General features: G+C 33.7%; 3 protein-coding genes across 4 annotated transcripts; 2 read left to right on the top strand and 1 right to left on the bottom strand.

The window, feature by feature from the left end:
* The first annotated feature begins 14 nt into the window (after positions 1-14).
* On the top strand, positions 15-670 carry LOC111008442 (nuclear transcription factor Y subunit C-1). The gene has a single exon (XM_022281155.2). The coding sequence runs from the start codon at positions 153-155 to the stop codon at positions 522-524; it is 372 nt and encodes a 123-aa protein (XP_022136847.1). The 5' UTR covers positions 15-152; the 3' UTR covers positions 525-670.
* Positions 671-5,000: 4,330 nt separating this feature from the next.
* Positions 5,001-10,143, top strand: LOC111008220 (putative LRR receptor-like serine/threonine-protein kinase At1g63430). Its single transcript, XM_022280854.2, has 12 exons — positions 5,001-5,699; positions 6,044-6,182; positions 6,284-6,499; positions 6,600-6,749; positions 7,467-7,577; positions 7,652-7,716; positions 8,171-8,425; positions 8,526-8,731; positions 8,847-8,979; positions 9,060-9,214; positions 9,308-9,523; positions 9,637-10,143. Exons 1-12 carry the CDS (start codon positions 5,615-5,617, stop codon positions 9,880-9,882), a joined length of 1,977 nt encoding a protein of 658 aa, XP_022136546.1. The 5' UTR covers positions 5,001-5,614; the 3' UTR covers positions 9,883-10,143.
* A 386-nt stretch (positions 10,144-10,529) lies between these two features.
* On the bottom strand, positions 10,530-13,853 carry GSTT1 (glutathione S-transferase THETA 1). Of its 2 annotated transcripts, none has more exons than XM_022280855.2 (7): positions 13,604-13,853; positions 13,407-13,480; positions 13,095-13,155; positions 12,342-12,395; positions 11,766-11,845; positions 11,396-11,601; positions 10,530-10,880 (listed from the first exon to the last, which is right to left on the bottom strand). In XM_022280855.2, the coding sequence occupies exons 1-7, from the start codon at positions 13,666-13,668 to the stop codon at positions 10,704-10,706; spliced, it is 717 nt and encodes a 238-aa protein (XP_022136547.1). In that variant the 5' UTR covers positions 13,669-13,853; the 3' UTR covers positions 10,530-10,703. The 2 variants fall into 2 exon arrangements, with proteins under 2 accessions (XP_022136547.1, XP_087974915.1); XM_088118789.1 differs by having other exon boundaries at positions 11,732-11,845; positions 13,604-13,673.
* Between the last annotated feature and the right edge of the window lie 2,545 nt (positions 13,854-16,398).

Genomic DNA, 16,398 nt, shown 5'->3' with positions numbered 1-16,398 from the left:
TTGGACTGAGCCACCTTAATCGGAGCAGGCTGGCCGGCTGCGGTACCATTCCACAACGCCTATAAATCCACAGCTTCTCCAAGATTTTCTCAGTTCAGTCGAATTGAAAATCTCTGTGTTCCGATCAAAATCAGAGGCAGAGAATTGTTCCGATGAGGCAAGCGGGAGCGTATTCCGGCGTGTTGTACTGGAAAACAGGGCCGCACTCGCTGCCGCTGGCGAGAATCAAGAAGATCATGAAGAAGTCCGGCGAGGACGTGAAGATGATTTCCGGCGAGGCTCCGATCGTGTTCTCCAAGGCGTGCGAGCTGTTCATCGAAGAATTGACGAGGAGATCGTGGATGGTCGCGATGCAGAGCAAGAAGAGGATGCTCCACAAAGAGGACGTCGCCTCCGCGATCTTGGCCACCGATCTTTTCGATTTTCTGATCGGTTTGATTTTCCACGAATCCGCCGGCGAGATTGCCGATGAAACAACTGTATCCATGCCAATGGAGATGAGTTTCAGAGATTTGAGTGCTTAGAAATTGCAAACTCGATATCTCTGATCTCTGTCTTCCTCCGTAGCCATTGCAGTTCAATTCGTCTCTGTGACGGAATATGTAAAGTATGATTCTGAAACTTGTAATTCGATTTCTAGTAATGAATTTTCATTCGGCAGCAATGCGTACATGGTGTCTATGGAGTCTGTTTCGTTGGTAATGTTCATAATATTATTAAAAAAACTTATCTCCAATTAAGAAGACTTGAGTTCGAACATCATCCTCATGTTGTACTTACAAAAAGACTCGACCTTTTATGGTAATAACTGTGACTAAGTCGTTTCAATGCTCAAGTCCATTCTAATTTTGAGTTTAATCAAGTTTTGATCTATTAAAAAGATATCTCTAGGCTAGACTTTGACGTTAGTATAGTTTTGATATATTTCGGTGGAAGCTCGACTTGACATCGACTTGAAGAAGGTGGCAGAGACACACTTCTAAAAACTCCCATATGAAAAGGCAAAGTTCCTCCTTCTCAAAAGTACACAATTTTTACACAACCTAACCAAGTTCGGTCCAACACCAGCTTGGATTAAGTTCTTACTTAAGTTTCAAATTGTATGTGGTTGAGCACAACATCGAAGCAGCATTCTGTGTTTAAGTACTCAGTTCGGTAGGTTAGAAATCAACGTATCACCTCATCTAGAACCCTATATGAAAGATTAGAGTAACTACTACAAAATTGTTGAATGACATATGATGTGATATCATTGTGTCTCGACTATTGGACTTGTTCGATACATAGGATACATGTTTTCTTTTCTCACTATGATTGAGCTACCAAGTCCTAGACTTGTCTAAGTTTGATAGCTTCCTAGTCTTGTACTAGACTCACATAGTCACATGAGCTTCACTTTAGTGACTTAAGCTTAGGTCCTTTTTCTATGGCTTTACAATTTTGTAGTTTGGTCCTTTTTCTTCAACATCATCATAACCCATTGGGCTGTATCTATATATTTGAACATTGGGCTATATCTCCAAATTAACGTGGCCTTGCATAGATTTGTTTGTATACCCACAATCCCTCTAATACAGTTTATAAAATTATGATTATAGAAAATTATTACCAACTAAAGCATAGTTGCATAGTGAAAGCATCTTTTACTTTCTCCAAAAAAAAATGGTATGTAATATCTTCAAAAAGATAAAATATCATAAAAAATAATTATAGAGTTATAGTTAGTCTTTGATTCTTCTATTGAACTTCTTACTTCAGGTCTTTTAGATCGAACAACTGAACTTTTCGACAATTGTTCTCCTTTCGTTACTGTTCCCATCTTTTCAAGACATGTCAAAACTTGCGTATCAAGAAGTATAAGTAAAAGTGAGTAAATTTACCCATATCAAGTTTTTGGATTTTTTCTAATGTATTCTAGTTATTCCTATGTTCTCGATTATTTTTTTTTCAAAAAAAAAAAAAGAAAAAGAAAAAGAAAAATAATGGAGCTTAATTACATTATGGAAACATTTGAAATCTAACCTTTTAATCTAGGGTCTATACAGAAATATATTTGAACACATACTGAAATGAGAAATTCATATTAATGAATCTTTTTTTAAATGTAAATATGTTTGTAAATCTCAGGTATTTGTAATGAATTCACCAAACATTTGAAAATTGCTTACTTTTGAATCTACTTTGATGAATTGATGGTGAAGAAGACAGCTTACCTTAAAAACCACCCACAAGATCACAACCCAAAAGTTGAAATTATCAATAAAGTACTAGTACTACCCCCATGCCTGTGATGTGATTCTTTTGTTTTCCTTTTTCAAAATTGTTAATTGACAAAATATTTAAAAAAAAAAACATGCAATTTAGGAAATATTTTTCCTATTGAGAAAATTATATGAAATACTAGGTTTTAAATTCATTTTACTCCTTAAATTTGTAGATCCATTCTATTTTGTACCCTCAAATTTTAAGAGGTATATTCCAATTCTTGAATTTTAATGTTTCTTTTACTTCCCCAACTTTAGGGGGAAAAAAAACAAAATTTTCTTATCATTCTTTCACTTGATATACTATAAATAATTAAAAGCAAAATAACAAAACTAAATTAATCAACGATGAAATTTGAACTTATTAGTCAATAATTCACCAAAAGTACACATTAAAGAACAAAAGGGTGTCATCTCCTTAATCTAGAAGGAAAATAAAGGATGTGTTACAAACAAAACAATTATAAAATTAAACCAAAAAAACAAACAAACAAACAAAGGCAAGACAATGAACATGGCTTGGTGCTGCCTTTTTTTTAAATACAAATGGCCTACCAATATATATCTTCCAATTTATTCCCCCAAAAAATAATAATAATAAATTAATTCCCTTGACTTTTCTTCCTGTGGCCCAAATAGACATTAAAAAACCATAAATCAAACTATTCACTAGTTGAATAATGTACACATTCCCTCTACTTTGTACTGTTCACAACCATACTCAATTCTCTACTGTTTCAACTTTCAACATTTAAAAATTTCTATATGATTTAATTTAGGATGATTTTGATCTCTCACATCTAATTAAAAATCTATCAAAAATAATAATGTAATTAACTTTAGTAATAGAAAAATGGGAGAAAGCAAAGGGAGGCAGAGGCAGAGGCAGAGGCAGAGGCAGGGCAGGGTGAGGTTTTAATAAATGGTGGTTGCCTTTTAGACTGTGTTGCTTTGAAGCATCATCATTGACAAGATTGCTTCTTGCTTGGGCAACCAATCACTCTGTCTTCTGCCTTCCTTCAAATTTTGTAATCAAATAATATAGCTTTTTTACTACTTAAATTGGTTTCAAAAATTTTTTTTTTTATCAGGACGTTTTAAAAGTTTCAATTTTATCATAATCTTTCGATGGGTTAAAAAAGATCAAAACCATGTTAGAAAGTTCCGTTATATGATACTACATATCAGCTATAGATAAAGTTCCGTTATGATTCGATCTCACTATCATTTTTTATGGGGTCCATATGTTAAGGCTCTTAACTTTCCAATGTGAGATCATTAACATGCCCCTCAAGATCGTGACTCTTTTGACTCATCGATTTTGGTCAAATCTTATTTTTAGATCGAATGCTAAACTTTTGTTAGGTTCCTCGTATTTTTGATACGGGATCCTTAACACTTGTCATCTTTTGGTCAAAGATGCGTCTTAACTAGATAAGCTAGATTCAAATAGATACGTATAATTTAACATACTTCACTTTATTAATCAATAATACATGAAATATCCATTATTCACCTTCAATTAAATTTTTTTTAATTATTTCCTCTCTCTCTCATTTATGTATAAGGGGGTGTTTGGCTTAGGCAAAGGAGGACCAAACCGTTGAAGATGTTTATGAGTGGGTCATATCATATGCTAAGTTATTAATTATTGTAAATTGCATCAACAACAACCATAAATTTAAATATATATAGTACTTCATGCTTTATAGGATGCGTCCTTTATTTTTTTTTTATGGCCTTCTCCTCCATCACAACCAAAAATATATATTATTTTTCCATCAACCAATTTGTAAATTTTTTATTTTGGTCAAGATTAAATTCAAATAATTGTATGCATCTAAGCTTCTGCATTGATGTATGCAATTAAGGTTAATTTGTATTTTTATTATTAAAATTTCTTTTAGACAAGTTATCATGCCACTCAAAAAAATTTTAAAAAAAGAAAGAAAGATAGATTTGGTGGATAGTTAAAGTTAGATTTTTCTTGTGAAAATGTTGAGTTTTACGTGCCAAATAGAGTGGCATATATTTCCGTCTCTAAATCATAACGGATTTCAAATGAACACCACATGATTTTGAATGATTTCGAATTTTAAATCATGTTTTTACATTTAAAAATATTCAGATCAAAATGATCGGATTTTTTAGGATTTCATAGAATTTCAAAATAAATGACCTATTTAACCTTGTCATATTATTTGTAATTAATAAATTCAAATTAAAAATTCAAATCAGTAAAAATTTTATTTTATTTTATTTTCATTTCACCGAACATTGAAACAAGTAGATTTTAGTTTAATTAATTTCAAATAAAACAATATAAAAAAATTTAAAATCATCTTTTGGATTTCAAATCATGTAATTTAAAATGATTTCTTTAATTTCTTTGACGGGAAACAAAGAGTCGTTAAAAATTTATAATATGACACAAAATTGAATTTTTCACTAAAAATAAGATCACTTTCCTTTTAAAAATTAAACAATTGAAATCAAAATTCGTAAATGTAAAACATGCGCCCAGCCCAATGACAAACAAAGAAAAAATAAAACAATTTTGAAAAAATAAAAAACAAGAAGGAGGGGGAAAAAAAGAAAGAAAAAAACTAACTTTGATAAGAGTTAATTAAGGCGAGAAAAATTAAAGAAATCTCACTTCTAATGCAATCATTAGCAGAATAGTTAAGAAGATGATGTTTCTGTACGCCATCCGAACCCAACCAACCACTGTGACCGAAGAACTATGCTTTAATTTTATCTAATTTTGAAGAGAATGAACAGCCCAATCAAGTAATTGGAGGAGTCGAGCTGCAGAAAAGCTCCAGATTTGGCACCGAAAAGTAGAAGGAAACATTCTCACTCCCTCTCCATCGCTTTCATTTTCTTCCAATTTGGCAACCCATTTCGTTTTACTCAACCAAACCTTCTCCTTCTTCCACCATTCGCCAAAACCTCTCTTGAAATCCAAGTTTCACTTCACCCACATCCGGATTTGGCTTAAGGGTCCTTCCAATTCCAAGCTTCCCTCTCTTCTCTGTGCTTTAGCTTGTGGGTTGGGTAATGACTCACTGTTTTGGAATTTCATCTCATTTAATTCTAATGTACTGATTAAGTGGGAGTGTTGAGCCCTCCTCTCGCAATAGTAGAGATTCCAGTATTAGTAGGATCTGGGGGAGTGGAAGGAGAATGCAGAGCTATTCTCCTGATAAGAACATCTCCTACTTGCTTGATTTTCTTCGGCTGTTTCCGCCTTCTTCTACATCTTTTTTGGGGGTTCTTTTGTTCTTCTGGGCAATGCTGGTTCGCTGAGCTATCTGGGTTTTGTTCTTCTTTGGGAAAATTGAGATAGAATGGGACTTGTTGCTTCCGTCCAGATTTTCTGCCTGATCTCTGCCATTCTGGTTGTGACCGCTGATTCCTTTGCATCAAATGAAGGTAGATTTTATCTTTTCTGCTAGATCTTGATCTTTTTTGGGCATATTTTGTAACAGAACCTCCGTTTAGTTTGCGATTTTTTTATTATGTCAAATTCAAGAAATGGTAATGCAGAGTTCTAGTGTGTTACTCGAGTACTGGGATCCCGATCTTTACCAAATCATGCGTCTAGTTTCTGCTCTTAGATCAAAGTTTCGTCTACTTGCTTAGTCTGTGTTTCTATATCTGGTTCAAGTTATATCAATATGCTTAGCCGAATAAAAAATTCTTTAGACTTACACTTAGTTAATATAATTATGAATAGCCCGTGACTGGGATGTACTTGGTTTTCTACTTTCCTGCAGTGTCGGCTCTTAAAACCTTCAAAGAACAAATATATGAAGACCCAAAACGAGCTTTTTCAAGTTGGAATTTACAAGTTGAAAATCCTTGTAACTGGTCTGGTATTGCCTGTTCTCCAGATGGAGGCCATGTCATAAAGCTGTATGTTTCTTGAGCTTTGTGGCCTTTTTTGTTTCATTTTGGCCTACTGTTCAACTATTATAGCTTAAATATAAAACACCGGGTTGGGTTCGATGTTGCAGTAACGTTTCCGGGGCATTGCTGAAAGGATTTCTAGCACCAAGCTTGGGTCAACTCAGCTTCCTGCAAGAACTGTATCTTCATGGCAACAATCTGATTGGAACAATACCCAAGGAACTGGGGTTACTAAAGAAACTCAAGATCCTTGATTTGGGGATAAATCGACTCTCAGGCCCGATCCCTCCAGAGATAGGGAGTTTAACAGATGTTCTGAAAATGTGAAAAGCAAATGACTTCACTTTTCTTTTGACCAAGCTTTGAATTTGCTTCTCCCTGAACTTTTTCTCACTGCTCTTAGTTTCCTCTTTATTGATGCAGCAACTTCGGATCGAACGGATTGACTGGGAGGCTACCCCCTGAGCTGGGAAATTTGAGATACCTCAGAGAACTTAGGTTGGATAGGAATAAACTTCATGGACCCATTCCGGATGGTGACAGTTCAGATTATACATCCAATATGCATAGAATGTAAGTAAATACTTCTAATGAGGATCATTGAGATAATATGTACTTTGAATTGTACCGAGAAATTTCACCAAAAGGGAGAGACAAAGTATAGGGAGAAGAAATCCTTTCATTTAAAGCCAACCAAAATGGAGATTAGAAAAGAAAAACTTTCCAGTTGAAACGAATGAAAAGTGAAGAATAACTGTAGAACTTTTTGTGAAGGGAACACCATCTAGACTCTAGAGGTTAGATAATCGTAGTTTCACTTATAAGAATCATGTCCAATGAGCATCTGACAAACTCTTTAATATTCTCCCTAGCACACTGCTGTAAGTTAGGAAGGGCTAGGATTCTGCACCATAAGTTCACGATCAATGGGCACAAACGAAAATATTGCTGGATATCAATGACTTATACGGCTTAGTGAGTGCCTATATGAATTCTCCCCATTTGGCTTATGAACATGAGTGGAGTTATAAATATACAGGTAACTCTAGCTCAATGTCCACGGTTGAGATTACCACGAAAAATCTGTTATGTCTCCAACATAATTTTCTTTTGTTCACAATGTTGTGATCATGAATGATGATGTTGTGAAGATTCTCTGTCCATCCTTAAACATTTGTTTCCCCTTCAAAGTTTGTGAGGCTTCTTAAATGATAGATTCAAGTTTTTAGTTACCTTCTCTTGATAATCTATTTTCGTTTTGTCTGTCCCTCATCTCTTTTCATGTTTCAGGTATGCTCCAAGTGCAACTGACTTCTGTCACTCAACTGAGCTCAAGTTTGCAGATTTTTCATACAACTTCTTTGTTGGGAAAATACCCAAGTGCTTGGACTATCTTCCTAGGTAACCTTTCAAGGTTTTCTTTGATCATGGACTCTATTCATTCCTTTACTTTTTTCTGATTATATTCATTACAGGTCAAGTTTTCGAGGGAACTGCCTTCAATACAATGATCCTAAACAGCGAACTGCAGCTCAATGTGGTAAGATTGACCTTGTTTCTTATTGTGTTTTTTCTTTAAAAAAATATATCTTCTTTCTTATTCTTTCGTATATTGGAAACATTGAATTGAATTATGACAACCAACCCATTAGAAGAGTGAGTGGAGAAGATAAGAAATGTCCCAATAATACTATGCCGCCGGTCAGGTAGCTGTCCTGAGAGATCAGTCATAAGCTAGTTTGGACATTCGTTGAGAGAGGTGGAGATTGGCAATTTGTAGGCTAAGAAATCTGACATCCATTAAAAGTTAATCCTAGCTATATTTATGCATACAAGTCTGTATAGATAGACAAATTGTAGGTTTCTAGTTGTTTCCTTAAGTGTGCGTTAACTGAATTTTGTAGACCCAATATTTTGAGCACCAAGAAGCTATGCAACTATTTCAGGCTTCAGATCCTGTTGATTCTAAGTTGTGACGACAATTCCTGTTGTAGGTGCTGGTGCTCCACCTGCTGAATTGCATCCAGGAGGCAGCCCAAAGCACATACCTGTTCAGCATGCTTCCATACACCAAAAAACTTCTAAACCTGCATGGCTCTTAACTCTCGAAGTCATCACCGGAATAACCACGGGTTCTCTATTCCTAATTGCTGTGATCACTTCTCTTCGAAGATGCAATGGAAAATCCTCGATCATCATTCCGTGGAAGAAATCCTCAAGTGGGAAGGACCATGTTACCCTTTACATCGGTTCGGCTTGCTCATAACCTTTAATTTCGTTGTGACGATGTAATTAGCTCTTTACTCGCCATATATGATGTTTGCTTAAGCTTCTGTGATTCATTGACAGACACTGAGATGCTCAAAGATGTACCAAGCATCAGCAGACAAGAGCTTGAAGTAGCTTGTGAAGATTTCAGTAACATTATTGGCTCCTCATCAGACAGTCTGGTGTACAAGGGCACCATGAAAGGTGGGCCCGAGATTGCTGTTATCTCAATATGCATTAAAGAAGAGAACTGGACAGACTATCTTGAACTCTATTTTCAGCGAGAGGTATGATCTTTTCAACAAACGAAGTTCCAAATTCCCCTGGAAGTAATCATTTTGGAAGAAGTTTGAACCATAAACTGAATAATTAAGTGCTTCTTTTTGTTCAATTTCCCTTCAGGTGGCAGATTTAGCAAGACTAAATCATGAGAATATAGGAAAGTTGCTAGGCTATTGTAAAGAAAGCAGTCCATTTACAAGGATGTTGGTTTTTGAATATGCATCAAATGGAACATTGTACGAGCACCTTCATTGTAAGTAGCGTTCCTTTTTCGAACTCCATTATCCGATTCGTTACTTCTTCAAGATAATTTGATTATTTTGGTGCCTGCAGATGGAGAAGGTTGTTTGTCTTGGACACGAAGAATGAATATAATTTTAGGCATTGCCCGCGGACTTAAGTACCTTCATAGTGAACTTCAACCACCGTTTACTATATCAGAGTTGAATTCTGGTGCTGTATATCTTACCGATGATTTCTCACCCAAGGTTCTGCCAGAGTACAGCTGCTGTAAATGTTTCTTTTTTAGTCCAATCGTACAAATGATCTCTTAATAAGAAGTTTCTTGGCTTCAACTGCAGCTAGTTGACTTTGAAAGTTGGAAGACCATTCTTTCAAGGTCAGAAAAGAACTCAGGATCCATTGGAAGCCAAGGCACCCAATGTATTCTTCCAAATTCTCTTGAAGCGCGCCATCTCGACATCGAAGGTAACATCTATTCATTTGGTATCCTTTTACTGGAAGTAGTCAGTGGGAGACCTCCATACTGTAAGGACAAAGAATGCTTGGTAGACTGGGTGAGAAACTCACACACCTTTGAGCTTTTTTTTATGGAACTTTATTGTTGCAATAACGCTGAACCACTGATTCTACAGGGGAGAAAAACTAACAACCTGTATTTTTACATCAGGCTAAGGAATACCTCGAATCACCGGATGTGATGTCTTGCTTGGTAGACCCAGAAGTGAAGCATTTTGCACATGAAGATTTGATGGCGATATGCGAGGTGGTAAATCTTTGCATTCATCCACAACCCGCGAAGCTGGTTTGTATGCAGGACTTATGCAACATGTTAGAGACCAGAATCGACACCTCGGTCTCAGTTGAGTTGAAGGCGTCTTCTCTTGCTTGGGCTGAACTTGCACTTTCTTCATAGATGATGTTCGAGCTAACACAGATGATCAGATATATATATATACATATACACAAATGTAATAGTTTTTCTTTTCTTAATTTGAGTTTCTTTCTGTGTTCTTGTAAATGCTTTGAGCGCCAGAGCAGATGAAATTCGTGCATAAATGCATCAAATGATACAGGAAGGAAGCCCCTAATCGTAAAATGTTTAAATTAAAGCATTAAGGAGGTCTCCTCACATTGTGCTTTATCGTAATTAATACAAATGAATGCGTTCATCTTCTGCTTAAGAATACTTTCTTTTTATACACTTTAACTATGTTTTAATAACTATGCATGTTTGATAATTCATTCAAAGCTCTCACATTCTCTATGATTCTCTCTTTAACATATTCTCTCTAACTCTCCCTTCTCTCTCCTACTTTTCTTTTCACTCTCTCTAACTTCTCTTTTCCTCTTTTCCTCTTTTTCACTCTACTGTTCCTCTCTAACTTTCCTGTCTAAAATTTTCCTAACATGTCTCTCTGATTGCTTTCTCTAATTTTCATCTCCACAACCTTTCTAAAATTTTCATCTCTCGACAGTCGGACAATAATGGGAAGGATTTGACCTTCATATATGAAATTAAGAGTTCTTGATCCATAATGTCCAAGAAAAAAGAAACGGGAATAGTTTATGATGTATAAATGAGTCTATTATTGAAACTGAGGGATGTTACAAGAACCACAGCGAGTTCTTAACTATTTATCAAAAGTAACACAGAATACTTACAGTGAAGCTTATCTTCACAGCTTTTCTACATGACATTTATTCAATTGCAAAAAGCTGATAGCAGCAAAAACTTCACATCTTTGAAGTCAGTTTCTCTGAGCGCTGCTTTTGAATGGTTGCCTTGAGTTTGTAAAGAACCTTATGAACCTCGTCGAAATGTGGGTTTGTAGCATTTTTGGTATTCTCGATCCACTCCCGCACTTTCTGGTGCGGACCCAGAATACGGTTATGATCCTTCTCATCCAAGACCTGTATCATTCAACATGCCCTTTAGTTGGAACCACTCAAAAACAAAAACTATGGAGAAGCATTTTAAGTGAAACATGATAAGGTGAGTTTGGGATGCCTATTTTTAAGTGAAACATAAGCATTTTCGTGAAGCATTTTAACTACTTTTTATCTGATTTGAATTTTTTAAAATTTTGATTATTGAAAATTTTAAAAGTACTTTTAATTGATTAAAAGCACTCTTTAAAATTTTAACTGAATACTACCGAATTTTAAAAGAACGCTCTTAGTCCTCTATAAGCACTTTAAAAGATATACCAAAGTTTTGAATCAACTTCTTTTTGATCTACTTGATGAAAAAGGAAGGAAAAGAACTAGAGCGCTGGCTCAGCTGTCTAATGCAAGTGCATCCCTCTGGTTTGTTTAATAATCTCTCCAGAAAACAATGATGATGTGAAGACCAAATGTAATTGGTTATTCTTGTGTGTATTCAAGTGATCTCAAAAAGCAATAAGAAGCATTTGTGCAGTGTGTACCTCGAGTTGCATAATTTCACAAACCAGGCTAAGATCAGCTATGGATGGTCTTAAGCCACCCAGCAAGAACTTCCCATTCCCCTTCAGCCAAAACGACTCTATTTTCGAAAGTGATTTGGATAAAATCACCTCCGCTTCAGCAGCTGCTTGAGGATCCAGAGTACGGCCAACCAAAGGTGCTAGAACAGTATGCAATACAAAAGGAGCTGAAAAAGATCAAGAACAAGGGTAGAAGAAGTCATTGCTCGTCTGAAAAGATGAAACCAGTGCCAGATTTCTCTCTTATCTATGTAAATATGAAACAAGTACTATGAGTTGGAATGCATTTAGAATTACCAGAAAGAAGGAACGTCTTTAGAGAGTAAAATACCTGCACCAGAACGTAAGTTAGAATGATGCCAATCCAGTACTGAGTTAATTTTAGCCCTCCTGAAAAGATCAGCTGGATACCTAGCAACATGAACAGAAATTCTGTTATAAGACCTGAACCTATCAAAAAATAAAATTGCTTAAGCTTACAAGTTACAATCATGGGTGATAAAGATATATACATAGACAGTGCAATGAATTTATAGTTATAACCCACAGATAACCATTCAAAGAAGATTATATTTGTTTCAATTTACTGCAATCGGCAATAACTCGGCAGTGCTGTAGAGAACTAAGTTGTTAGGTCCAACTAAGTACTAAACTCAATCCGGGTTCTTCTAAGCATAAGATCCAAACTCAAAGCAAGAAAAGAGCCATGGAACCAAATAATAACAAAAATCAGATCTATCAGTCCTTCCTTTTGCTGGTCACTAGAGTAGGAAAATAAAAACGTACGAAAAGAACATCCACTAAAATTTTGCATGCTATAGCAAAGTAAGTCTCTGACAAATTCTGAAGGAACCTGTATTAATAGACAGAGCTGCAAAACAATAGCGAGAAATGAGCAACCGCTTACCAATGATCTGCCACACCAGGAAACGCACAAGAAAGATAGATAAGAATAGCATGGCTGCCAAAAGAAAATGAAACCGTGCACATATTAAAAATAACAAAATAATTATATCAAAATTTGGGAAGCGTGCCTGTGGCTTACAATAGGAAAGTTGCAATAAATGCTGTGATAATCTAGATATAATTGTATGTGTCAATAAAGACAATGAAAAACTAAATTGGTTCACAAATGAAGAGGAACTACTTTTCAAAAATAAATAAATGAGTAGGAACTAAAAGCACAGTCTTTGATAGCAAAGCAAGTTTGAGAAGGGAAAAAATTACAGAAAATAAAATATACGGCTGCCATAATTGCAGAGATCTCTCTAACTACTGTCATACCAAACTATAGTGAAATGATAGGGAAAAGACATCTTAAAAGAAATTAATATATGCTTTATTAATTCAAATTTCATTGCAAATTTTCAAAAAATTGCAACTTGAAGAGATGAATGTCAACGTAGATTTTAAAAACAAAGGATCCACAAGTGCAAGCATAAATCTTGAAAATAATTTAGGTAAACGAGTAAGATGGACGAGTTGAACGCAAATTTTACTTAAATTCTGCAAGTTCAAAAGATAACAAGTTTTTGGTTCAGTCTATCATTTCCCGCGCTTCCCTTAAAAAGAAGGAATAAAGTTGCAAACAGGAGAAAATTCTCCTGGCTCTTGTGTGATCACAATATCTAGCAAAATATTCAAGATAAATCTTCGTTACCTCTCGAACAGCTTAAATCTTCCATCGACAATGACGGGAACCTTAGCCATTGGGTTGACCTCTACAAGCAAAAATCCGAAAGTCCATTAGAGATTGAAGACGTAGTTCAACAGAGGAAAAATAGAAGAAGTAATTCATGGAAAATTATGCTTCCGTTCTTCAACCAATCAGCAACGCTTAATCGTCACTCTACAAGTATTACATCCACAGACTTGACTGTTCTGTGTATTCGAATCCACAACGACGCTAAAATCAATTACATCCGTATATACTCATATGGGTGTGTCCGCCCAACCGTCTCCGTTGACCCACCTTTGAATTCGGGAGTAAATTGTTGGCGTTTGGCTAAGGCAACCAGCACCTCCTCAAAATCAATCCCATTAACCCTAAACGCCATTGAACGAACAGAAGTTTCAAACATCCCAGAAGCGGATGAAGTAGTCGCAATTCATAAAAGGTAAAAAGATTAAGAGGGCAAGCAAAATTCAAGGCAGAGGCAAGAGATTTACTTGCAGAAGATCAGCACGGCGCGAGATGGCTGTGACATTCGATCTGCATACACTTTAAGCGCCATTTTCGATTCCTCTCGCAAGCGCGCGCGCTGTGTGGCCGGCTTATCTGTTCGTCGGAGTTTAAAAGTGCAGGAATGTGGATGATCATACGATTGTGATTAAGACTTTCGGGGCGCGGGCGCGCTTCCCAATTGGATTGGATCGAGACGACGATGATGGACTTTCTCAGCGGTGTTTCGGTTACAAGTTGGGCTCAGAAGTGGATAGAGTTTGGTCCGATTCCAATTTATGCCCCAATTTTTTTTTTTTAATTTATCGATATGTGACCCATTATTTTATTTTCGTCCTTAATTGTTTTAAAATGTTTATAAATTCGTTTCATGCTGATCCTTAAAACTTTCTAATATTTTTGTTTAGACTTACGTTAGTCGCTAATGTTTGGAAGTTTAATCAAAATAATTTCCAATTTAATCATTTACCAATGATAAATGTTAATATTAGTTAAAGATAAATATATATGTCATAATATTTAGTGAATTAGAACAATTTTAGATGAGAAAAAACACCATCAATAAAAGAAAGGATAATTGTAATAGGTAGCAAAAATATTCTATGTATTTCAAAAAATGTTAACAACTTTTCAAAATTTCAAATATAGCAAAATATTTGAATTTTTATTTTCGGAATTTTTATTATTTCAATTTTACCCTTATGATATCTGATATATATCTGATGTATATCTATATCTGATATACATCCCATATATATTTATATATAATATACATCAAATTTATATATGATATACATCAAATCTATATTTAATGTACATCCAATGTAACTCTGATATACTTCCGATATACATTCGTATAAGATGTATCATGATATACATTATCAGATATATCACTGATATACATCAAATGTACGTATTATACATATAATATATATATATTTGATGTACTTCTAATTTATGATATACTAAATATATTTGCAACTGATATACTAAATATAAGGTATATCAAATGTTTAATTTTTAGTGGTATATCAGCTGTTTAAATTCTAGTTTATTATTTCAATTTGTTGACTAATATACTAATATATCAATAATGTTGATTATTATATCACTACTATTTATTCAATATTAATATTAATTAGATACTAAATATAAGGGATATCAACTGTTTAAATTTATAAAGTATATCAAAAATTTAACTTGCCTTTTTGGACGTGCATCGACCTTTTATATAATAACTTTATATTTCAAAAATAAAAAGTAAAAAATAAAAGATATTGCATCATTGTTTTCATCTGAAAAAAATATTGGATGTAATAGTATGATATCAACACACATATCATAGTTATATTAGTAGATATAATGGTTATATCAGAGGTATATAAGTGGTAAATTAGAAGCATATTAAGTATATATCAATGTTGTATTAGTGGTAAACCATATAATCATATAAGAAGTTATATACGTAGATACCATAGTTATATCAGTGGTATATTAGAGACATATCAAATATATATAACATATATATGTATTGTATCAGCGTGGTAAATCAATGATTATTATACGTACATCAATGGTAAGACATGTTAGAAGTTCATTAGATATTATAGTTTTTTATTTTTTGAAAATCAGTAGATATCATAGTTATATCAGAAGTAAATCAATTGTATATCATTATTATATCAGTGGTATATCAGAGATATATATCAGTGGTCAGATATATTACAGATATATATAAGATATATTAAAGGGTGAATTTGTAATTTTACAATTAAACCTCCGTTTTCTTGGAAAAAAATGTTATTTTTGAAAAAACTAAATGTAGTTGCTATTTTGCTTATTTTACTAAAATTTTTTGCCATATTTGCAAGTGCTCCTGAAAGAAAACTCAAAATTTCTATTGATTTTTCAGAAACTTGGTGGGTGAATTATAAAGTTTTCTCTATTATATGACACTTTTCTTTCTTTAAAATTTTGACCAATTCATTAAGTATTATGTTATATAGATCGGTCAATTTTAATATTTACCAATAATGAATTACTAAATTTAAAATTGTTAAAATATAAGGGATTAATTTTTTTTTCTTTTTAAAGTTCGAGCCTTGCTCAAACAGTCAAAGGTTAACTTGTTATATCTCCTTAAAGAATTTATGATAAACAATATAATTTTGAAAGGATAAAAAACTAACATAAAATATATTTATTTGTAAAAAAAACCCATAGAATAAACTTAAAAGTTTATTGGCCAAAATATAATATTAATTTAGTTTAAACTATATATAAATGTATTGTTTACTATATTTTTTACAAATTATATTAAACAAAATTTAGAAAAATTAGATTAAACGTAACTTACTTATAATTTTACTTTGGATTCTTTTAATACATTATCTCTTCCATAAGTTAAAATTATTTTATGATCATGGATGGAACTTCGTGCCTACTAAAAGATATTACAACTTGACTTTATTCAATTACTCTACAAAGTCAATTACTAACATAATATATGAATTAATCAATAAACAATGTGTTTTGAAAATAAAAATTATTTATGAATAAACATGGAGAAGTCAACTCTAACTTTTTTAAAAATCACCATATAATTTTTGAATTGAAACTATGAAAAGATATATATAGATTTACGACAACACGTGGAGGCATCTTAACCCACAAATTAGATTTTTGTAACCCATAATTAAGAAATGAAGCTTATATTTAGTATGTAAGATGTTTATTTAAAATTATAAGTTTACAAATTTAACTGAAACATATCTCAAAAATC

This window comes from Momordica charantia (assembly GCF_013281855.1).
Source record: "Momordica charantia cultivar OHB3-1 chromosome 10 unlocalized genomic scaffold, Mcharantia_2.0 BLBB01000010.1, whole genome shotgun sequence".
Taxonomy (NCBI): Eukaryota; Viridiplantae; Streptophyta; class Magnoliopsida; order Cucurbitales; family Cucurbitaceae; genus Momordica; species Momordica charantia.
Note: the sequence above shows the minus strand (reverse complement) of the source record. Positions and strands in the feature narration are given on the sequence as shown.

Coding starts and splice junctions, on each gene's coding strand:
- GSTT1 (XM_022280855.2), bottom strand. CDS start 13,668: ATGGCGCTTAAAGTGTATGCAGATCGAATGTCACAGCCATCTCGCGCC. Junction 12,396..13,094: donor AGATTTAAGCTGTTCGAGAG/GTAACGAAGATT, acceptor TTCTTTTGGCAG/CCATGCTATTCTTATCTATC. Junction 10,881..11,395: donor GTGAAATTATGCAACTCGAG/GTACACACTGCA, acceptor TGAATGATACAG/GTCTTGGATGAGAAGGATCA.
- LOC111008220 (XM_022280854.2), top strand. CDS start 5,615: ATGGGACTTGTTGCTTCCGTCCAGATTTTCTGCCTGATCTCTGCCATT. Junction 6,183..6,283: donor GGAGGCCATGTCATAAAGCT/GTATGTTTCTTG, acceptor TCGATGTTGCAG/TAACGTTTCCGGGGCATTGC. Junction 8,980..9,059: donor ATTGTACGAGCACCTTCATT/GTAAGTAGCGTT, acceptor TGGTGCCTGCAG/ATGGAGAAGGTTGTTTGTCT.
- LOC111008442 (XM_022281155.2), top strand. CDS start 153: ATGAGGCAAGCGGGAGCGTATTCCGGCGTGTTGTACTGGAAAACAGGG.